Source organism: Polypterus senegalus, chromosome 1 (genome assembly GCF_016835505.1).
Source record: "Polypterus senegalus isolate Bchr_013 chromosome 1, ASM1683550v1, whole genome shotgun sequence".
Classification (NCBI taxonomy): Eukaryota; Metazoa; Chordata; class Cladistia; order Polypteriformes; family Polypteridae; genus Polypterus; species Polypterus senegalus.
In genome coordinates, this window is record NC_053154.1 from 263,852,724 (window position 1) to 263,878,269 (window position 25,546).

Sequence of the window (25,546 nt, forward strand, 5' to 3'; positions counted from 1 at the left end):
CACATTCCCTGCTCTTCATGCACACTTGCCAAATTTATTATGGATCTAAACCTTGCAGACTCTTGTTACTAAATCCTTCCACGAAAGATTTTTCCTTTTTTTCTCATTGTTTCAAGTCATTTTCCAGAGTAGATTATATCCTAATTTCAAAATCTCTGACCCCCAGTACAAGGAATGCATTTTTATCTTTCTCCTCTATGTCCAACCAGTGTTCAGCTTTTTCTTACTATTCTGTCCTCCAGGTCCCTTACTTGTATTTTAACACTTCACTTTTGCAAAATGCAGATTTTATTGGACAAACCTTTTGGATAAACTTGGGGAGTTTATACCTTTAAACAAAGACGCTGTTCAGGATCTAACTTTTGCTTCAATGGCTATTAAGGAGCACATTTGAGACCTAACCATTGCTTCTGCGTCCAATTTAGCCCACACAGCATGCAGGAATATTGATGATCTTGAGAAATGTCTGAATAATCTTGAAAATGCACGCCTTTGTATTTTTGATCCAGTACACAAGCTAAAATACACATTAACCAGAGCCGAGTTAAACAACCTTTTTAATGAGATATTCAGAGTTTAAAATTCATTTAAGGTTTTCTGTGCTAAACCCAGCAAGTTGTTTGCACTTAGATTGCGCAGATGTGACTTATTAGCCTTTATTTACCAAGTCAAGTTAAAGTCTGGTAATATCACTAATCGCCCCTTGGAAATGAATACATTTTTTTGAATTTTAATCTGAACTTTTCACTTCCGATAAACCCCTTTATCAGACACACTGGATGTTTTTTTTTTTAATTTATTGATTTGCCAAAACTCAAATGATGCTGCCCTGGTTTCAGCTGAAAAAAATTAATTTGTCTTAAACTCATTCGCAAAAAAAAATAAAGCCCCTAGTCCAGATCGTATACAGCCACAAGTATCCAGCTCGCTGTTCCAAATGACCAACACGGCTATCTGAGGTTTTCCAGGACTTGTTAGTGAACTGAATGCTAAATTAATTTACATTTACTCTATCCTTCTTTAAGTAGTTCCGGGTGGGGTGGGTTAGGATGAAATCGGGTGGGGTTTCAAAGTTATATTTAAAAATGTCATTTTTTTCTTTTGATCTGTTATCCTCTTCTTATTTTTGAAATCAAATTAAAAAAAATATATTTTTTTTCACTTGAAGGAGGAATAAATCCAGACTAGAACATATCGGAAGTGATGCATAGAGAAAGGGTTTGGCATGTTGCCTTCTTTTGAAACTAGTGCATTAACTGTCCCTAAATGAGCAAATTTCCATTATTTTATCAATTACCAATGGACCCCTTAAGTATAACTAAAAATAGTATCTTGTGTATATAGGATTGTTGAAAAAAATCTGCTTTCGTCCAGATGAATATGACTTTTAGCATATACTCTCTGTAACATCCTCAGCTAATGTAAATGCTAAAACACTGAGTTTGCCTACTCACATTCAAACAAAGTTTAAGATACTGTTATTTAAAAACCTAATTATCTATTGTGAAAATTGCAATAAGTAACAAAAATCAACCATGAAGCAAGTACAACAACAGGACAAATTTAGCAGGTGGGCTTTTTACTGGGGCACTGATGTGTGATTACAAAATGAACAAATCGCACAAATATTTTAAAATTTGCAACAGATTTGCCTGAGAGTTCAAAATCAGAATATTATAGCAAACAAAATGGTGGCAAAATTGGATGCCATCATGAAAAATACCCTCAATCCCCTCCAGGAGGTGCTCTTGTGGAGCACTTTTAGCCATAGGCTCATTCCACCACGAGTTTCAGTGATTCCTCCCATTTATTTTAATATACCATTTTAAAATATCTGACCTCTAAGTCAAAAACTAAACCAAATGTAAAATGTAGAGGATATTGGTATGTGCTCTCTCTGAGCTTTTCTTAAATCAAAAACTTGGATGGATGGATGGATGGATGGGTACTTACTTTATTAATCCCAAGGGGAAATTCACATACTCCAGCAGCAGCATACTGATAAAAAAACAATATTAAATTAAAGAGACAATAACTTTGTATAATGTTAACATTTACCCTGGGTGGAACTGAAGAGTCGCATAGTGTGGGGGAGGAACGATTTCCTCAGTCTGTCACTGAAGCTACTCCTCTGTCTGGAGATGACACTGTTCAGTGGATGCAGTGGATTCTCCATGATTGACAGGAACCTGCTCAGCACCCCTCGCTCCACCATGGATGTCAAACTTTCCAGCTCCGTGTCTATAATAGAGCCTGCCTTCCTCACCAGTTTGTCCAGGCGTGAGGCATCCCTCTCCCCAGCACACCACCGCGTAGAAGAGGGCTTTCGCCACAACCATCTGATAGAACATCTGCAGCACCTTATTGCAGATGTTGAAAGACGCCAGCCTTGTATGGAAGTATACAGGAAGTATACTTGCATACTTATACAAGAAAGTGATTACCATGAAATTAAGATCGCACCATATAAAGTAGTTTTTACTTTTCATTTGCTTATTAAATATTTGTTGTGAGTTCATTTATATTTGTTTTCCCTCTGATGATTTAGTTCCTAAATGGCACATCCAGTAACAAATACTTTCTTGTTTTGCATTTGAATTCCCTTCACTTGCCACAAATTTTGTGATACTAAAAAGATTGTGGCATTTAAAAACTCCCACTGTGTTACAGTAGTCTAAAGTACAATGTTTAAGGTTTGTAAAAATTCAAAGCATGAAAATACCAGTATGAGAAGATACTTGATATGAAAGCATGCAAGAGTAAATTTCAAATTTTTCATGTTGACTTTTTTTTTCACATTGTGAATTTTAAGTACATATTACAACTATTTAACCATGTCGCTTACTGTCTGATAAGAAAAACTGTGTATTATTAATGTAGAAAAAAAACACTAGTGAATAGGTACACAGCATCTACTGTCTCCATTCCTGCTTAGCTTAGTATAGCTTATGACACACAAAGAAGTACTGTGCTTTATAATCAATTACTTAAACGATGCCAGTAACTATTTCTTAACTCTTAATGACAAATGAGTGGCTTCTTTGGAAATAAGCCTGCCTACTTCTGTGGTCATCAGTTTTTAACTGTTCCAAAAGCAGACTCAATTACTGCTTGAAAAAGAGTGGCTGGTCATATTTAATGGAACAGAAGAAAATGAAATAATTGGAATCTGCTGTCTTTTCACTTTCTTCATAAAAATATTTGAAGAGACAGCTTGGGAGTTTAAATAACAACTCTAGATAACTTACAATGCGTGTGCCTACAGTAGTGACTTTAATGGCGCTTGCTTAAAATTTTTTCTTTTATCTCTGCAGACATACTTCAATGATAATATCCTCACATTGATACGGACATTAGTAACCGGAGGAGCAACACCAGAGCTGGAGGCTCTTTTGGCTGAAGAAAATGCACTTCGTGGTGGCTACAGCACTCCACAGACACTCGCAAACAGGGACAGGTGTCGTGTTGCTCAGCTGGCATTATATGATGGCCCATTTGCAGATTTAGGGGTGAGTAACTACTTTAGAAATATATGCACATTCTGGTGTTCTTGCTTACTTCAGTAAAATACATTTTTGAAAATGAGATTTTTGCTTTTTTGTCTTTTAAGAGTAAATAAACATACAACTGACACAAGAGTAACAATTCTACTTCGTAAAAACTATATTTAAATTATTATTTTGTGTCATAAATACTGCTGAACCTGAGCCCTCAAAGAAAGTATCTAGGAAAAAAAGAGCATGCACTGTGAAACAGTCCCGAAATATGATTTGGTTAACCCATATGTCTTGAACACAGACTGATCTAACCAATAAGACTTAGGTAGTACCACCCAGGAAAACTGTTTAAGTTAAGGTGAAACTCATTTAGCTGTTGTGAGTGCGAGAAGAGGCTGTCAGTCACTGTACAAGGCATGTCAGCTTGTTTGTACTTCTGTAAATACAAAATTGCACGTCTGAAAAGTAGAAGGTCAAGCCTGGAGGTTTTTGGACATCACCTCAGAAGTCTCATTTACTCAGGTTTATCTTTCAGTTTTCAGGACACTTAGAAATGTAAATACTGAAATTAACTGGTAATCAGTAACGAACATAGTAATTAATTGCTATATTAATACATGTTATACTCAGGCACACATTTGAGATGAGCACTGATATTCTTTCATAAACTATTGATAGCCATCTACACACTGTAAATTTAATTTAAATATATCTGGTTGCTTGTACATAGTATGTACTAATCATAATACGGTCTACTTAGTGTACGATTAAAAGTCATTTTATTTTTGTTCTGTTTCTTTTAGGATGGAGGTTGTTATGGTGATCTGTTTTGTAAGGCACTGAAGACATATAATATGCTGTGTTTTGGAATTTATCGACTAAGAGATGCCCATATAAGTGCGACAAGCCAGTGCACTAAGCGGTAAGAGGTTTTTATATTTTTTGTCATGTTCCCTAATCTTTTTTAAACCTGCAGACATTGCTGATTGAAATCTGCCGTATTCCCATATGACAGCGAAACCATATAGTTGAAAGGAGCCTTAATTTTGGTGTAAGGATTATTTCACATTTCCTTGTGAAGTTATTTATCTCAAAGCAAACTTGCATATTGTGCTATTTACCCTCCAAAGTGTATCTTCAGTTTATTAGATTTGTTTTCTACTTATCTTAAAAAGTGAAAAGTAATAATGGTCATATTCTTAAATGTTATCTGTAGAAACAGGCAACACGAACAATTGTGAAATTCAGTTTGGCCTTCAGATGCATGAAAACTAAACACAGTACTCACGTTAGAGAATCTTTTGCATAGCTCATGTCTATGATATATTTTAAACGTTCGTTCATTTCCTGACCCCACATCTTCTAAAATGGGTTTTCAGGTTAAAGTCAAGTGCAAGGCAAGATCTTACCCCGAATGTGCCCCTGGCTCATACACCCAACCTCAATGATCTTAATCCGGTTTAGAGTCACTAATCAGCATAATTTGTACTTAGAAGGTATATGGTTGGAAATCAGAGTACCTGAAGAAAATCCTTGATCTCAAAACTGTAGAGCTGTGAGACAATAGTGCAAATGTAATCAATATGCATATACAGTATATGAATAAAGTAAATGTTTTTTCTCGTGTGATTGTGAGATTTTAATTATTTATTTTCACTTGTGCCTTCATACCATATATCTTAATGAAGTTTGGCACAAATTCTTTAAATGATTCAAATTAAAAGCTTTAATTTTTTTACCATGATCACTTCTGAACTTCCATGTTCCCATCAAGCTAATGGCTTAATTGGGCATTTTATTAAATACACTGAATGTCACAAATGCAATTAACACTCTTGTGACCTATTACTTTGTTTAAATTATTTGTACCTTTATATACAGTATTAGGTTATTGCAATAATTTCAATATAACAACTGAAAAAGAATGTTTCCTTACAAAATGCTTGCATCCATACACATCACAGGTCTAGGCATGTTAATCATTTTGATTTCATCACAATATACATGCCTATAGAATATATACATCATTATTGTATAGGCATGTAAAAGGTGGAGTTTGAAGAGGGCACCATTGCACAGTGGCTAGTGCCACTCCCTAGAAGAGCTTTTCCTCTGCTTAACACTAGAATTACCAGAACCTACGAAAAAACTCGTAGATCCGTCCCACCTTAAATCGCTTCTTAAAACCGTTCTCACCTCTCCGCCAGCGTCTTTTGTAATCTAAATGTGCTGATAAAGAAAAGCTACAAGTAGCCGGCTATTCTATCCCCCCACCCACTTAGCACGTGCACGAACTTCTCCCAGCTCATGCCTTGATTGATTATCTGGGAGTGTAGTGGAGTTTTAGAGTGGAAATAATAGATCATTATTTGGAATACACGCATTTCATGTGTGTTCCGTTTCTACAGTAATCCATGTAAATACATTTTTAAAACAGAAACGTTTTTCATATTGTAGTAGTAAATGACAAAATGTAGGCATAAACTATATAATGTATGAAGCCTGAAGTACAAATATCAAAGAAACACTTTCACAAAAGGTACAAATATAACAGAACAAGTATGCTTTTATTCAAAAATATAACTGTTAAATTTCTAGCTTGGGTGTCTTCTGCATGAACTTTGTTCTTTCTAGGTTCACATTGGCTTCATCCAGAGACTAAATGTTTCAAGACACAGTACTGTATTATGTCATAATATGTGAATTGCTGAAATGCATCATATTAAGTCTTTACAACAGACAATGTGGACTTTTTACTGATTGAACCCAAGAATGTTAGGCTAGAATTTGTGCATATACTGAAAAAGCAGTATCAGAAAATTAATTCATAGGTTTATGGATAGTTCTTACATAATTTTTTTTGAATTTTAAATAATTTTAGCGAGGGTGTGTATTAACATAGCCAGTACTAAAACTAAAAATGTAACTTTTGTTTTGTCGTTGCAGTTATGTTATTACCAATCCTCCATATGAGTTTGAGCTTGTCCCTACGGATCTGATCTTCTGCTTAATGCAGTTTGACCACAATGCTGGCCAGTCAAGAACCAGTCTATCACATTCATCTCACTCTTCCCACTCTTCCAGCAAGAAAAGCTCATCTGTTCACTCAATCCCAACAGCCAATAGGCAAAACCGCAGCAAGGCTCGGGAGTCTCGTGAAAAACAGAAGTATGTGCTTGAAGAAAGACTATAATATATGTGCAGTACCTCTGTGTGTGTTATTGTTTGTAACTGCTATTGTTCCTTTGACTGAGTTCAGTGGAAGACTCTCTTTGTTTCATTCAGTTTGTTATTTCATGTTTGTGAATTCTCATGGCTGTCTGCATGTAGTCATTATTTCAGTTTCACCAATACATTGAGCATTACCATGTTTTGTTTTTTTTAACACAACAGCAACTATCCAGACAGACCAAAGCAAGCATATGATTTCGACATATTTGGCTTCAAGGTTGAATAGTCTGCATTGTTCAGCATAAGATATTGATAGACAATTGTTAACGACCTATAGCAGAGATGATTTGTTTAATTTTTTAAAGTCTTGTTTTTGATTGATAGCAATCCCTTTGATGACTGGACAGAATTGGTAAATTTGAAATTCTAGGCCAAGTAAATATTTTGTAATGAAAAGTACCTCAAATTTAGAATATATAACTAGGCATATCACAGCCTGTTTCTGGAGAATAACAGAGGCTACAGGTCTGTCTTTATTGTTATAACAAATGCTTTGTGAACTTAGAAAAGATGGTAATAGATTAATCAAATATGGTGGTAATCTAATTTTTAAAAAGAAAAATGAGGTACATTGAAAATATGTTCAAGCAGTTTTTAGAAGTATCAGTTTAGAGTGTGTACATTTACATATTTATAAAGATATATTAATAACGTGTTCATTTATAACAATTCCCTAAAAAATAAGTAATTTTTAAATCTGTGCTTGCTGTCTTTTTACACACATACACAAACAGACACACAGTATATTTACCATTTACATTTCTTAGATAACAAAAACAGCTTAAGCAAAGACCAAATAAACTATTACTAGAATGTATGTAAAAAATACTTCAGGGTACGTAATATTTTTCTGTTCGTTTCTTTTTGTTAATTTTCAGTGACTTATTATATTTCAAGTAATTGTTAGCAGGAATCGGATTTATTGAAAAATAAAAGGAGAAGGAGATGTATTATAAAAATTTTAAGAGAATAAATTTCTATTAAAAAACTGTTTTGTAAATAAGAGAACATAAAGTAAAATTTTACATTTTTTATAAAGTTAAAAACTAATGTTTTGAGGGAAATGTTACATAAGGAAAATGTTAATGTTTCATGAACCTTGCGTGAAACTTACATGAAAGTTATAGTTTATGCTATGTAATTGTAGGTGAACATATATATATATATATATATATATATATATATATATATATATACACACTGTATAGAGTTTGGAATATGCCTTAAAGGAGTATTATCTTGTCATGAAAGGTGCTCATCCTTTCATCTGTAAATACAGTATATTTGTAAAAATAAATAAATAAACCATAGAGAGCATTTTGTCTACCCATCAGTTAGAGTAGCCCATCTTTGCCAGAATGTTTTTAAAATATGATGGATGCATTTTATGTGAATGTGGAATCCTTTTAAATAACTGAAATAATACAGTAATATGCAGTATGTGCACAGAGAGGATATAAATATTTAATTCTGCAGTAAAAAGTGTAAGTATACTGTACATTCCATATTTGATTCCTCTCAATTGTAAAAAGATTTGTTGTATTTGTTCTTTCTTAACTGAAAGACATTGCATGTTTATTTATTTATATTATATATATATATATATATATATATATATATATATATATATATATATATATATATATATATATATATATATATATATATATATATATATATATATAAACATGGAAAAAAGAAACACAATATGGAATGAAACAAACTGCATTTTTAGTGTTTTAGTTGGAGGACTTTCACAAAATGTCATAATTAGTCTTTCATTTTCTCCCCTGCTATAGATTTTGAGTAGTGAGGCTTTACAACCTGCCCAAAATAGAAACGTTTGTTAGGTTCATTTTTACCCAGTGAGGTCCAATACCAATAAAACAATATCTCCTGAGATCAACACTTGAAGACCATAATTCAAAGGTTAAGTCGAAGGCAATATGAAGATAACACATTCTCAATTTTCTGTGCATGCTATAATGCCTTACATTTTACCAGAATTGAGAATGATAGCCATTGACCAGATACTATGATTAAACTGCTCCACATTGCCTTGTGCACAGGCAAAGTTTCCGCAGACTAGCATGACATTAGTCCACACCTGAACTTGAGCAACACATCAGATTGGTTGATCTTAAAGATCTTTTCAGATTTCCCACCCCTAATAATGAAACTTTCAACAAACACAGTACATGGACCTGTGAGAGGATAGTGAGGGACAGGGTCCATGCTACTACTTTTAGAGTAAGGTGTCCTGTCAGAGTTCCTCTTTTTACACCCTCTAGCTATCCTACCCTTTAACTGAACAATGCAACACCAAACTCAATTGGTATGGTTACATATACTGTCCAGAGGAATACTGCTGTACAGCTGCTACCACGGCCTGTCCTCTGTAATGACCTTAACTCTATAAATAACCTTTTAGATGCCTTGGATCACAACATCTGAAGACGTGACCACTTTCACTTTAGAATGACTAGCAACTTTATCAGGCCGTCCTGCACAACTGGGATGACATACCACGATTACAGATTCAAAAGATCATTAGCTCTGGGTGGCAGAGGTGTCAAACAGTGCTGACTACAAGAGATAGTCATATTTGACACAAAAGATAATCGTTGTTAATGTTCACAAATATCATTGTTTTGTTATTCTCATATCTTTATTATTAATGAAGGCTGAAATTTCAGTCCAACAACATGTATTGTGTTTCTTTTTAGCAGCAGTATATACACTGTGTGTGAGTGTATATATATATATATATATATATATATATATATATATATATATATATATATATATACATATATATATATGTATATATATATATATATACAAATATATATAAAGCATAAATCCTAAAATGAAGTAGTTTCAGTATGTGAAAGGCTAACTATACTTTTATATTTCTTAATATAAAAGTTGAACATGGAAATAATGTATATTTGCAATGAGGTCCAAAGTTGTCAGCAAAAAAAAGTTCTCATATCACACATAACTGCATTGCTTTATTATTCTTGGAGCTTTACTGCAGAGCATGAAAGATGTGTATACTTGAACTGTTTTGTGTTCAACAATATAAAGCATTTGCAAATCATTAGCCTTTTTGTAGATTTTTTTTTGTAAATTGACATATTGGTTTAGCATGGAGTTATTTGAAAGTGTAACATTTTCCTGACATGACCAAATTATTTCTAACTCTTTCAATCTAATCAGCTATACAGTTTCAGCATTTAAAATGCTAAAATTCAACATTATCCCTCTTTAAAAAGGAATGAGATAAATACACTTCGGTCCCAGTGTGATATTTATAATTTTTTATTACAATGTTATAATTGATGTTTTTATAGTTTCTTCCTTCACACTCCTAATAGTTTAATGCATCTTTATATGTAAATGCTTTTTAATTTATATTAATGTTTTAATCATTGATGGACATTTTCTTTTTTCGCCAAAAAAGTTAAATTACAGTTACATCAAATAAAAAACAAGTACTTAATACAGTGCTATCTTGAAAAACATGTTCAGATCAAATCAGATTAGCCTAGACATGCTTGTATTCTGAAATAAATAAAACTAAACTATTTCATAGTATAGCAAAATGCTTTTTTCTAATTACGTTATAATATGATCATATATAATCATCTTCAGTTGTTAATATTTCAGGAAAGAAATCAATGAACTGGAATATGGGCAAGTGTACTATAAATAATGGGGAACTTTTGATGTTTCAAGTCCATGATGGAATCTTCCCATACCGAAATCACAGCATTAACACATCCGGTACATTTGATGCGTCAAAGTTGGTTTCAAGCAGTTTACACTTGGTTTACTGTCATGCAAAAATACTCATTTTAAGAGTTTGTACAACTGTTTAGAGGCATATTAAAAAAGAAGACAAATGGTGGTTATATTAAAAAATGCTAAAATAAATTTGTCAGTATATGATTTAAAACTAAAGGAATTCACTTTTGTAAGGTATGAAGAATGCAGCAACAAATTAGTAATCAATTAGAAACAAGAATAGATTATTGTAAGATTTCTTTTAATCTAATTCGAATATTACTTGAACTTCTATGTACAAATCCCCAAGCAGTTTGTGCATATTTTATATGCACTAATGTAGCTGCTTCCCAAACATGATAACAGACAAGAAATGTGGTGAGAAGCCAATTTGTGTAGCCTGTTGCTATTTAAGTTACTTTTAGACGTCTAAAAAGGGAAGTTTTGATATCAATTGTTTGCACTGCACATTGGTCACCTACAAAATACCTAAACATGCAGTATCACACGTCTCTAATGTATCATCTCGAATGTAAAGCCTGAACAGCACAAGAGATCCAGACTAAGTTGAACATCATCACAGATGTGTCACTGACTTCAGCACTTTTTAAGCAGTTCTTTCAGTACCTTTTTTGATTAGCTATGTTGGACCATTTGGAAAACACATTCTCTCACTTAAATGCATTCATGTTGTGTGTGTAAAGTTGAAGCAACTAATTTTTTACAGTCAAACACAAATAATCGAAGAGCAACAATTGCAGGTTTGTCTCTTATCAAAAAGAAATGTTATTTTTTCTTAAAACCTGAAAATCTTTCTGAAGTCTGCAGATGAAGAAATGTGCTTAGACCTCAGAAATCAACATTCACAGATCAGCCAATACAGATGCAACATCCATCACCTAATTAAAATTACATTTTTTTTAAAGTGTGTATTTGTATAGGAAGATTTCTCTAACCAAAACAATTGAACAGATTTTTTTCTGTAATGTTTAAGTTCAGATAGTTCAAATGGCTAAGGGGTCCATGGACTCTAGTGGCTCATGGGGGTTGTTGGTCCACAGTAGTGAAAGGTAAAGAGCAGCTGCTCTAGAGTTTTAGTTTAGAATATTCCAGTTTGTACAAATATAATTACATTGTTTTTAGTATTATAATTCTAGTTTGCTCCTCTAGTTATTTTTCAACTATACAGTATTGCTAGAATTCATCATTCATTTTAGGGTCTTTAGCATTTAATTTGGATTTTGTCTCACTAGCTAGTTTTCATCTTTAATGTTTAAATAAAGCAATAATTTTTCACCTTGTTTGTTTAGACTTCAACTTGAGAATTTAATTTCTGTCACTATTACACGTAATATTAGCTTTTAAATAAATGCATAAATAATATTACATTTGTTTAAATTACATTTGTTTAAATTGAAATATTCATTTCCATTTCAGTTTAAATCATTTGATATACAATAATGGGAACTTGTTAATTTGGCCTTGGTATATATTTATTACTATAACCTTAGTTTAAGAAATGGAAACATAATTCCAATTTCATTGGATTAAAAATGATTACATTGTTTACTATACAATCAATTACCTTGTAGTATTCTTTCATATTCTAAACACAGCAAAATAATCTAAATATACATATATATATACACATACTCTCATGCTGTAGAGCTCTTTAAAAATTAGCTTCATCAGAATATGCATGTAGTCTCCTGTAGTTATAAATAAATAGCTACAGCAATTTAATCATGCATGTAGGTATGAAGCAAGAACTGACACCAAGAAAAGTGGAAGGGGATTGAATAAAAATAATACTTCTGATAGTTGACCCTTATATGACAAAAAGTGTAGACAGTAATTGAAGTTTGTATATGAACTGTTTTTTGAGAGTCAGCTAATGATCATCAAATAATGATGTGGTATGCAGAAAAGTATGTGAATCATCTGTCATTATTATAGAACATTTATAGTATTCATTAATTTGACTTGGCAGCCCCTGTATATAATGTCACCATTAACACTTGAAATTAAACCATGTCTTTGCAAAAACGTGCATATTATTAAGCATGCTGATAGTCTTACTCCTGAATGAAAATCAGATTCTGTAAATGGGTTTTGTATTTGATCATGAATTCAAATTACCTTAACTCATCAAATTATCAAAAAATTACTGTAGTTGCCCAAAACAAGATATATGTGTCTTTCTCAGAGCTAGCTACATTTTGTTGTACTTAATAGCATTAGATACTGTGTATAGATGATAGAATGTCTTTAGGACAGTACCAGGTTACCATATGTGACTTTTTGTCGTCCAAGGAATGTACCAGAAAATTGAACGTAAAGGTAATGAATGAATGAAAATAATGTTTTTAATCAAGTCTAAACAAAACATCATCTACAATTGCCTTGTATTGTACTTGATTGTGAAAGCAATGATAGTACATTTATCAGTCAAAATCACCGTTCTGTTGGATATGTGAAATAAACACTTAGCCTTGTTATGATTTTATTGCATGAATAGATGAATATTTGTTTAAAATCTGTAGAGTTTCCATGAAAAAAGATTACTCTAAGTAAATTAAATAACTGCAGATACATAAACCGAATAACTGGAAAGAAATGGTCATGTCAGTGAATGTGTTTTTACTATGTAATTTGTTCCTAAAACACTGTAAAACTTACTTAGCTTACTTCTTTTTCTAAAGTGCAACAAGGATGAATAGAATGGGCCAAGGTATGCAAGTTAATGATTATGCATGACATAGCAACTGCCGTGGAATTTCTCTCATAAATTTGTCCTTGTGAAGATCTGTACAGTTCTAAAGAAATGAATGATATGAAATCATTCTCTGTTTTGTTTGTTTTTTATTCTTTTTTTTTTTGCTTTCTAAGCCAAAGCAAAACTGGCTGCTGCTGTTGCTCAGTCATTGTCCTGTCTTTGTCATCCCCTGCATCGCATGTGGCTATCATCTGGTTTTCTTGTAGGCAAATAAGATTCACCACTCTTCACACCTTTTGTTTTGTTTATTATTTGTTTATTCCCTGGATTTAAATACATCTTTTTTGGGATTTTGTTTTTAAATCTGGGAAATGTTTTTCTTTAAATGTGTTTTAAATGTATTAATCAGTAAAGTTAAGCATGACCTTTGCTCATGCTTTTTAACAAACCGTTTTGCAGTGTGTAAAAATCTGTTGTGTGATGCACGTGTCTCTCTTTAAGACAAAATGAATACATTTTTTATCAATTTTATACGTATCATAACATGTTTTAAAGTATTTCCTAGTATCGGCTTGTTTAATGACTACTTTCAAAGGAAATTTCTACTTCCTTCATTCTTTTAAACTTGCTATGCAAGTTTTGTTCATAGAAGTCTTTTTAAGTATGCCATACATTTTGTATTATCAGTTATTTACTGTTACGTTTCTAAGTAACATCTGTCTCTTTTGCACCATATGTATCTGTTTATATAGAAAAATATTAACCGTGATGCCATGTTCTAGGCAAAAGAAAGTTGCGTTTTGAACTACAAATGCACTTGGTTTCAGTTAATTATAAGAGGTTTGCTTTTTAAGGCTCATTGTCTGTTATGTGTTAAATACGTTCACAGCCACAAACAGTAACAAGACTGCAGAATGTGGCAGACAAGTCAACTGGATTTATTATGCACAGCCTCAGACAGGCTGAGAGTTTTTTTTTTCTTTTCCATGACCCTGATCCAGAACCAGAATAAGAGAGTAACATAAATGATTGGTTCTTTCTTTCAGAAGAAAGTTAATTAAAATTTAGATTTAGTTAATGTTACCATATTTATTTTAGCTACAGTATATTTGTGCCAGACCAAACCCAAGCCCAAACCAGTGCCATTGCATCTGAAATGTCAAGAGCACCAAACACTAACATATAAATATCATTGTTGATTATTGTAACATTGTAATTGTGGCCTGGTGGTAGACTAGTGCACCCTAGGGCTGGCGTCTGCATTACTCTGAATGCTGCCAAGTTAAACTCTGGCACCGTGCAAACCTGAAACCGATTAAGTGGGGCTAAGAATGCTATGTTATCTTATATCAGGGATGTGCAGTCAGGGGAGGAAGAGCCTCACCTGTCATCATGAAAAAGTAAAAAAACTAATAATGATAACATAAAATAAATGTGTCCACTGTTCTGTGCTATAAATTTGCTTTCTGTATGATTCCAATAATTATGATCATTTTTATAGTCAAAATTGCTGAATTGGTGTATTTCCTGTTCAAATACAGGGTAGAAACATGAGGTGCAGCAGCAATGAGCCTCACCTCACCTCGAACTGCGTTCTCCCTCACAGATGGGGTTGATGCATGGAATTGGCGCATGCCTGTTGTTGTCTCTCTGTATGTCGCCAATATATTGTTTGCAGACACATTTATTATACACCTTGACTTTCCACAGTCTGGCTAATATCTTTAATGAGTGTGTGTGACATATTTAGTCTTGCTGATCGGACATAAAACAGCAGTGAAAAGTCACAAGGGGAGGCAGACAGTACCGTGTCACACTGAATGGGGCACATGTGAGCCCAACAGGTGCTTGTTGCTGCTGTTCTTCTACGCAGAGGTGCCAATAAGTTAGCAGTATCAGAAAGTCAAGTGCACTGCAGCGGTCTGTTTATGTTTATTTTTTGTTCCCGACTCACTGCCAAAATGGAAGATTAACATTTTTAAAACTATAGGAAAATAAGGTGGACTTTTACATGAAATTGATGGAGAAGGATAGGCGCTTGGACTTTTACAAGTAATACATATGAAGGCTGCAGAGCAAATGCGCTCTTTCCGCTCTCTCTTGCCGCTATAAATGTAACGTTCTTTCTTAGCCAAATACCTTACCGATGTGTGTGTAAAAAATGACAATGAGATATGCAATATAACCAGTAGTCAAGCTGCATGCTGCCAACTGAATAGTGAATAAGCTACTCTTTTGGGTTCATATATTTGTAAATCTCACTCTGAAGGAGTCAGTGCCTCACCAGCCATGAACCTCACTGCATGTCACTGTCTTATATAGCATTTAGGGTGAATAAGCACTTTTTTAGTAATTGAAATTAAGACTGTAAACGTGTCCTGAACCCCTGTGTATCCTGTATGTAAATGCTGGCTTATTACTAATACATATAGAGAATCTCAGCCTGCTTCATACTGAGCATATTCTGGAATGTAACCTAAACAAAACAACGTCTAAATCTCTGTATTTTCATAGAAATTTAAAAATTCTTATATACCAGACAAGCAGGTATTTTTTACAGCAAAGTCCTGTACTCCTGCAACACCAAACAGGTTTGCTTTGACCAATATTTTCCAAAGTTGTTTTTTCTTTATTGCATAACTTCAGCCATGCCTTTTCAACCTTAACCTGTAATCTTATACAAATGGAAATACTTTTCAAAAAAAATGTAAAATTATGTTTTACTTACCATTAACCACAATTTGATGAGGTAAGCCACTGAACTGAAATAATGACCTATTCTAAAGATAGATACACTGTAGAACGCTAACTTTCCCAAATGAAAGTTGTGATTAAATGCAATAAGTCCTTGATAGTTATGTCTGCCCTGTATGAATGAAACCAGTGCAGTATCATCACAGTTTAGATTTTTTTTTTCTGAGTTTAAGCTGATCATACAAAAAGGAAAATGATAAGTGCAGACTTTTGGTGGCACATGAGTTGAAAGACTAGCACAATGCAATGGCAGAAAGGGGGTTAGGCAAAGAACTGATTGAAACATTGAAAATCCTAAAACTTAAATACCAGAATGACAGAGTTGAAAAACTAAACAAGCAAATTCCACCTCCACCATTGTCAGTAAAGTGGAAATGGCAGAAACAGTGGAAATAGTCGAAAGAGGTCAGGCCATGAAAGAGCAGTCCGAACCCATGAGCCAGTGACACACCGATGCCATTTCCAAACAGTGCAGGGTGCACAGGCTGCTAGTAGATATATTTAAATGACAGTAATTATTGTATGTTTGTTCAGATTCACTCTTAATATTACTGCTGGTTAAAACTGGCTGTGGATATTAGAAGGAGCCAAATAGTTTTTTTCCGGATTTATCCCCAGCTGAAAAGCTAACATAAGTTGCAAACAGCGGTGCATCCTCCCCACCAGTCAATGTTGCAGTAAATATTCTGAAAGCATTTTTTTTGCCAATGGTGTGTGGTATATTCTGCTGTCTGAAACCTTAGATAGTTCAGAAAAATATTTTGATTTATCCATTAGGCTTTTGTCAGAAAGCACTAATGTACATAGTAGCCTTGTTGAACCACAATCGTATGCTTTATTTTCAGTTAAACAGGGTTCACATATTGTATTTGTCAAATATGATTGATACTCACTACTAGTATATGGGTGTTCACTTTTTTCTCAAATTGTTCTCTTTTAATTCTCTGCCATAATGACCATTTTTGTGGCAAAGTTATTGCATTTGCAAAGTAGAAAAATGTTGTTATGTTGCTGTCAGGCCACTCAGTACTGACACCATCGTTTTGTGCCACATTTTCGTCTCTTTTAAAACACTCATCCTGTCACTTAAGTTGGGTGCATGTGTTTAATTGAGCAGAAAGGGTTAGTGGTGGCATGTAAAGAGGAGAGTCACTAGTGGTGTCGTTAAGGGGGGATTCAGAAACACACAATGGATGGTGGGGGGAACACAATGACATGATTGAGAGAAGTAAAAGTCAGTATACCAGTTTGTCAAAAATACCATCATATGGAAAATATTAGCAAACTGTCAAAAAGCTGGCAAAATATTTAAAAGTAAAACACAAAACAAAACATGAACAAAAAGTGCTAATGAAAGCAAAGATCATAAACATGAAATGATACAAAGCAATGCATGAGAAACAATGACTAAAGCTAACTCAGCAAAAGTACTCACTACATGCTAAGAGCCTACTTACTATAAATATTAAGACAAGCGGAGTTCTTTGGCCCTCAGAGACAAATGAGTAGTTCACATTACTAGGCAAAAGGAAAGTGGAGATGTGGACGCCGTCAAGCACAAGGCGCACACATTTAAAATCCAACCGATATGCACCAAGGACGAATGAATGAATCAAACTGGTCTATTAGAAAAGTACAGGGCTGCAGTGAGAGTATTCTCCGTAAACTGAAGCAAATCGGATTCTGTATGCTTTAAGATTAAAGCCATTCATTCAGAATTGACTAACAAATACAAATTTCAGCTATTCCAGAAGAACATTAATTATCCTATTGTACACATGCCACAGTTTAAGAAACAATGGGCTAGGAAATAATTTCTTTAGCAATTTTTTTCTTTTGAAAATTATGCTTTAATCTTTCCAGTGTATGATATACAATTGAATGAAAAGCTATTAAAAATTCCCTGAATCTTTGCATACTTTTGACAGTTATCATCTCCTAGATCCTTCTAACCGATAAAGGGAAGCCAAGTGAACAAATGATGTGAAATTCTTATATTCATTTTGTTTATCTCATAATCAGTCACGCAAAAACAAATGTCAAAATTAAGCAAAGATTCAGAAAATGGAAATGTAAGTATTCCACAAAAACAACTTTACAGAACAGATTTTCATAACAAATTTGCTAGTTTAAAAGAAATTTAGAAAGTAAATAAATTTGTTATAGCACATAAAAGTGATTAAGAACAGCATTGTTTGTCATGTAGATCATGTCCTCATTATTTGCTCTCATTGCTCTGCTGTTTTACACCGGCCTATGACTGATGCAGATTCTTTCTTCCTCCTTGTCTGTTTTTGTACTGTTCTGTTTTTTTTTCCTCAGAAAAGAAATGGTTTACAGATGAACCAGAAAATGCCTATCCAAGGAACATTCAGATCAAGCCCATGAGCACTCACATGGCCAATCAAGTCAATCAGTATAAGTCAACAAGCAGCCTGATTCCACCAATCAGAGAAGTTGAAGATGAATGCTGAGAACAAGACACTTCAAAAAATGGTGGCAATGGACTTATTCTCCATGAAGGGTGGCACGTCATAACTCCTACTGTACTTTTTGACCCACTGGCAAAGGATCAAATACTAAAATGCTGACAGAAAGGGACCCTCCTACTGTACCTTTGAAATATAACTTCCATTCTTTTGGACAATGTTTTATTTATAAATACATATATATATATATATATATATAATATAATATAAATATATATATAAAGACAATCAAATGATCATTGTACAGCCCCTAGCACTTTTAAAATTATTTTTTTTTCATTGTTAGAAAGAATAAAGTTTTACTTCCTCTTTGCAATAGTAGAGCTCTTTTGTGGCCAGACTCCATCACACCCTGTTTGGAGAATGAGGGTCACTTGAGTGAAAGTTTAAAAGGACGCTTTCCAAAGAACTTCAAAGTACATTATCTACATGTGTCAGACACATTTTGTTCAGCATTGCATAACAACCTGTTATTATCCATATTTTACCCTTTTAATGTTTGCAGAAAAATGGAAAAATGAGAATGTAATATCCAAATATCAATTATGATAAAAACAATATTAATCTCAGTTCAATGATCTGTCTGAGGAACATCCAGAACAGGGCATGTCTTTTCTTGTATTATCAGTAAAAGAATCAGCCTATTGTCTGCAATTGATAATATGATGCTTTGTCCAAATCCATACCAAAAGTATTTTTATTTGTCTCTCCCATATCCGCCTTTGGACTGAAAAGAGACACACGTATACTTGTATGATCATTTGATGATTTACGATTTTTCATTTGCTCCTGTTTGCATCATGTCCTGCCGTTTTTTTTTTATGCCTTGGCATGACTTCACAGTTTCCAATGTGTGATTATAGTCTTATTGCAGAAAATAATCTACCTTGAATGACCCAGGAGTTTTACTCTGGGTAGCCAATTCTAAGACTGTCAGGTAGTGTGTTGCCCAATTAGAATGCTAATACAAAATTAAAATAAAATCATTTAATTAAATGATCAAATTGCAGAAACCATCCAAATGGGCAGCTGTGTAAGTGCTTCCTGTAATAAGGAACCACATTATCTGGAAATTGGTACAAAATGCAAAAGGTGTCATCATTAAGAGTTCAGAGATTCTGTAGGGGACACCCTACAAACAAATGAGCAGATGACCTTATGTTTTCTGTAAACCTGCACAAGTTTTATCACCAGCTTTATTTCTGGCCAAAATTTGCATTTCCAAGTGTTTTTGAATCATAAATTGTGCTCATTTATTTCTGATGAATCAATGCATTTGCCATTGGATGTGCTAAATGTAGAAATCTAGTTGGAAACTCTTTTCAATGGACAACAATCTTTCAGGAAATATGAACACCTCTTAGAGCTCAGGGGGTCTTGGTGGGTCTTTCTTGGCTTTGATTACTGTTTGGCACATGTTTTGCCATGGAGGCAATAAGTGCTTGGATGTTCTCCATGCCAAATTCATGATGTCACTTTAAAATTTGGCTATTCTAGGATTTGACCTTCCTATTTTATTATCGGGTGATAAAACTTGTAAATGGTGTGTAGTTACAGAAAAACATAAGGACTTCTAGAACTGAAGTATTCTTGGCAAGGATTTCTGTGTTTGGTCTGAAAATGAGAATGGTTTGTTCACAAAGACATTTGTTAAACTTCTGTAGTTCTTTTATAGATTCACAGAATCAGGTAAGTTTTGCTATGGCTATTATTCTAGATACAAATTATAAAGAGTGTATATTACTGAAATATCAGGACATACAAACTTGAACATAAAAATGTTTTGGTACATTTGTACCTTAAGAAATATTTATTTTATAACCATTTTAGCAATATTTCCATTAAAGCTATTTTTATCTGTTTATTTTTATACATTTTTATTAAATATCCACAGCATTCAGGTTATTAGAAAAAGATGAGTGATTGAAAAAAGGATGATTATTTGTAAAAACCCAACTGCAGCCAGAATTACAACAAAATGATAATCAGAATTTTCAAGAATAGCTACAGTAAAATATTTAGATGCTACATTCACCACGAGGAGCATTCAAGTTCCATGCTAGGGAATTTATGAAAATGATTCCAAGAGCAGATTTTTGTGATCATTGTACACAAAGCTCCATGCCTTGGACAAGGTAATAAATTCTGGCAAACGCTGGTGCATTTGCTTTGCATCTCATAAGGTGACGCTGATTGATCGAAAATGCACTGTTATTCTAACCAGCTAGTGAACATTAAAAAGTAAATGAAACATTTGTACCTGTAATTCTGATAAGAGTTACAGTTTAGTCATGGATATCTGGCCTAAGTGAAGTTTCATTAGTGATTGACATATCAAGTCTGAATACTCCAAATGTGTATAATAATACAAGGCCACAGTAACAACAAATACAATTGTACTCTTTCCAGATCGTAAACATTTAGAAAATATGTAAGACTTCTTGCAGTGTTCTCATCAGTGGATAAAAAAATCATAGCAGGTGAATTTGCTGTGTCATTTTTTTTCCAGACTAGTCTAATTTTTTTATGCAAAAGTCTCAGCTTTGCTGTTTGTCTACTGGCTGTGGTATGCAGTCGATCACGCGACAGTCAAATCAGCTTTGTTCTGGGGTGACATTTTGAATTGTGAATACATTGAATTGTTGTTACATCTTGTAGCAAGTAGACTTCATTGAAACAATGTGAATAAAATGTATGTTAAATTGGACTGTTGATAATATACTTGCTAGCCTGAAGTATTCCACAATTGAAACGCTTTTTTAAAACTTTGTCTAAATTTAAAACAAAAAAATCCCAATTTTGTTTTTTTTTCAGTTTTCAAGAAAATCACTTTGAATATTTTCTAATTTGCATTCATTTCTTTTTTGTTTGTGCTTCTTTTTCTCAAATGAACTGTTGACTAGTTGGAACTTTCTATTAGTTACTTATTGTATGTACTCATGAAATATGACAATTTCATAATTGTTGTGTCACTAAAAGGAATATTTTAACCAAATGAAATATACAGTGGTCCAAAATGCAGGAAAAAAAAACTGTTGTATGCTGCCAATGTTTTTTAAAATGTTAGCATCTTACTAAAATTTATTCAAGTTCACCTTAGCACAAATTGATGTCAGTTCATGTTTATAAAATATATGCATTCTTGATCCCCTGTAGGCACCTTGCAATTGCCAAAACCTGACTTTTATAAGTGAGCGTTTATGATATTAACAGTTTAGCAGAGAAGTGTCTGTAGAGTCAGGGAGACGGTTGCGCACGTGCATGGCGGGTGCCATCCAGCCTGCTGCTGTTCTTTGGTTCTCTGTTGCTCTCCATTTATGGTAGTTTATGCCCAGCTGTTTTTAACAGATCAATAAAACATGTTTTTGTTTTTTTTTTTTACTAATTGAACAAAAAACTATAAAGAAGAACTTAAAGTATTTGCAGAGGAACTAGAATACTGTAACTCCATACTTTTATGCAGATCATTCCTGTTTCTAATTTTTTTCTTGTCAGATTTTTCACTGTATATTGAATTATATCATGAAGAAACAAAACTAACATCCACACTATTCCACAATGTACAACTAAAAATAAATGGATACAAATTATTTGTAGGCTGATTGAGAGTGAGTGCGTAAATGCCAAATCTATCTTTACACCTTACATTTCCAAGTGTTTTCAATAAAATACTGATTGTTTGCCATTTAAATATTATTGAGTAATTAAACCAGAATATTTTTTTTGTAGATTATGAACTGAACAACTGGCATGGAGGACATCCAAGCCTGTTTTGCCTCTTTGCCAGGACTGTGCCAAACAGTAATTTTTTAGAGCCAAGTAGAGAAACTTAAGACCCACTAGAACCAAGAAACATGAGTGACGTCCTTAAAGCAATACTGTTGTCCATTGAAAAAAGGTCCACACAGTTGAATAGAGGCATTTTTAAATTTACCACATCTAATGGCAAATGCATTGATCTGAAATAAATGACTTGACAATGGAACATAACCAAATAAATGAGCAGTTCAATATTATTTAAAATGGCAAACGTGTAAGGTGCAAGTCAATATTTTAAATGAGTTCAGCTGAGATAGAAAGGGCATTTACAGTTGACATGCTACACAGTAATAATGTTGAAAATGGTCTCTTTTTGTAAGGTAAATTATTTATAAACCACATATTATAAGCTACACCCAGTATGCAACATCCATGTGAGAAATGAATTTTGCAAATACACGAACCTCATAGCTTTGAGACAAGACACTGTAGTGTGTGAATGCTGGATATTGCACATACTCTATGGTATGATCAGCATATGTTTTTTTGTTTTTTTCTGGTGCCATATTAAAACTGCATCAACCTAGATTTTTAATGTTAAAATTACTGCTTCGCTCCTCGAAAAGCATACTCTGTTTATTCACATTACCCCGAGTTTATTACTCTTGCATCGTGTTGCTACAATATGTGTTTGCAACACAGAGTCATTCTAATGAAAAGGAGCTAATTCAGAATTTTGACTATTCAGCTCCTGTTGTACATGAAATGAATCTGAGCAGCCACCAGAATAATAAGAATTAAACGAAATGACATCTCATTTATATTAAGTTTTTTTCAGAGAAACCAAAGGTAGAATGAGATTGGTCTCTCGTAACCTCGCTGTTACTTACAGTTACATTTTGAGAAGCACTTAGGTATTGTGTGTTCTTTGAGAAAAAGAAGTATGACATAAAAGTGTCATTATTTGAGTTGCTTTAGTTAAGGAATGACTGACTGGAGAAGTTGATGGTGCTGAGAAGATCTACCTGACTATGTTACATACGATAGCCGGTGATAAATATATTGTCTTGTACAAAAAGTTTGTACATAAATTGTACATGGTTTCATTTTGTATTTTCTCAAATTAAAAATTGATGTATTTGTGTTCTAGTAGTGGTGTTTTTCTTCTGTTTTCACAATTTATAGGAAGTCAGTCTCAAATAAGCCATTTCTGACCTGGCCTTAAGTATTTGTGTGGCTCTTTTATCTCATGCTAGGCTTGCACTTTGCACTTTGCAGGCATGGCATCATTTTAAGAAGAAATAGAAGTCAAGTATGGTGATGGACCAATAGCTGAAAGTATATATTATCCAGAGGCTGAGGCAGTGATCAGGCTGTCAGTTTGACTTATGTCTGTATCTAAAATGGAAAAGCAAGCACTTCATGGCCAGCCTATTCTTGTGTACACATTTTTTTTGAAAAGGTACAATATATTTGGTGTTTCAAGAACGAAATATTTACGTTGTGACTTACATGATAGATTCTTCTTGAATTTGTCTAATGTGAAGGCTTATGGCTAAAGTGCTGTATCGCATGAACCTCAAGATATATGTTGAGTAATTCTTAAGGTGCTGCTGATTCCACCTTGAGCACCGACTACTCATTTGACCCCAAGTGACGTGACTTTACAGTACTTTACCTGCTTGTGCTCTGATTAACTGACATACAGAACACATTCTAATAGGCAGTTTTGCTATCTGTAAAATCACTAGCAAATGAAATAATGTGACAAAGTGTCAGGTGGCCAGAGCCGAGCCCAGGTCACCTGATAGGTTTTGGAATTAAAGGATGGGAAGGTGAGGCCAAAGTAGCAATGGGCACCACTGCACAACGTGAACAGTCCGCCTCCACCTTGTAACAGCCAGCCCGAGGGTCATGGGGTTTGGTTACCCAAAAGGCTTATCGGTCCTGAGGTGACCATAAACCCTGCTTTACTCTTCATCATCATCTTCACATTCACCTCTGGAGGACAGAAAATAATTCAAAGCCAAAGCTATAACAATGTCTAATAGTGTTTTTTTATTATTATTTAACTTTGCAGGTACAATACAAAAATCCCTCCATTATGTAATATAAGATATGCTCACTTGGTAGTGATTAAGTAAATGATGATATTGGGTGGCTTTGCCCCATGCTCTCTTCGCTTGCCAACCTGCGGGGATGCGGCTGTACAATTTAAACAGATTCTTATTTTCATGGGAATTGTTACATATGCATAATAGAACTATTTTACATTACAGGAAGTAGTTAACCATATAAAAAAATAGCAAAACGTAATATTTTGAAAGTAAATTATGTTGCATTAGAGTTATTCACTGCGTAATACAATTTTGTGCTGTTTGGCTTTGAAATTAACACACAAATACTTTTTAAACTTACATTTTTACTGTAAAACTGCAGTAAAAACAATTTTTGTCTGGCTAAAGCATTCACACGAATGAGAGGTGAGAGTACCATGTGAATGGCTGAATTTGGTTGAGAGAAGTGTGGGACTTCTCATGGCCAAAGTCTCGCCTCGCGGGACTTGAAAAAATCTCTTGAAAAAAAAGTCTAATGTAAAGTTGTCTGTGCAATTTACACTTAAAATCATTTGGCACAATATCTTTAAAAATTAAATTACATTCTTTTATTAATTATTAGCTTTGCACTTTTCATAATTTTATCGACAGCAACTGATTAAAAAACTCGGTGCACTTACACAGTAACTGTGTATATCTGTCACAAATGAAAAAGAAATTCTCCAGCGCCTCAAACCAGGGGGAGGTCTTACAGAATTTCCAGTTATACCACCGAGTTATAGTTATTAAGTTTTATGAGATTATGGAATGACTCCAATAGTGATGGACTGTCCCTGTTTAGTTGGCAGCGCTAAATCCACCAGCACTGCCTGTACATCCGCTCTGCTCTGTGCACCAGTTATCTATGACTGTTTTCAACAAGATGGAAATGCAGGATTTTGGCGGTCATTGGTAGCATTCCACCATATTGGAACAGCTTTGAACATTCAGAGGAGTGAAAAAGAGACCAAGCAGAAAGAACCAGGCAAAGGTCAAAAATACAAGAAGAGTCAAAATTCACAATAACCTGAACCAGAAGGAAACCCAAAAAAAATCAAAAACTTGTAGTGAAAAACTTAACAACAAACTAGCCCTAACCATAAAGAACTAATAAAAGAACCATTACTTGTTTTCAATATCCAGAGATGGCATGGCTCTGCCTAGTGCACCTACGTTAAATTTATAGTAGATGGTCCATGACTGGCATGTCATGTC

At 33.8% G+C, this 25,546-nt stretch overlaps 1 protein-coding gene across 18 annotated transcripts in view; it reads left to right on the forward strand.

Annotated features, from left to right (window-relative positions):
- Nucleotides 1–23,384, forward strand: part of kcnma1a (potassium large conductance calcium-activated channel, subfamily M, alpha member 1a) — a 679,240-nt gene extending 655,856 nt beyond the window's left edge. For 9 of the 18 annotated variants that reach the window (XM_039773065.1, XM_039773084.1, XM_039773126.1 and 6 more), the window contains 5 exons: nt 3,315–3,509; nt 4,301–4,419; nt 6,444–6,665; nt 13,220–13,248; nt 18,310–23,384. In XM_039773065.1, the coding sequence (XP_039628999.1) occupies nt 3,315–3,509; nt 4,301–4,419; nt 6,444–6,665; nt 13,220–13,248; nt 18,310–18,461 (717 nt within the window). In that variant the 3' untranslated portion in view covers nt 18,462–23,384. Of the gene's footprint in view, nt 1–3,314; nt 3,510–4,300; nt 4,420–6,443; nt 6,691–13,219; nt 13,249–18,309 lie in introns of those variants that run through there. The other 9 variants (XM_039773162.1, XM_039773191.1, XM_039773117.1 and 6 more) reach the window with 2 other exon arrangements.
- Nucleotides 23,385–25,546: the final 2,162 nt, after the last annotated feature.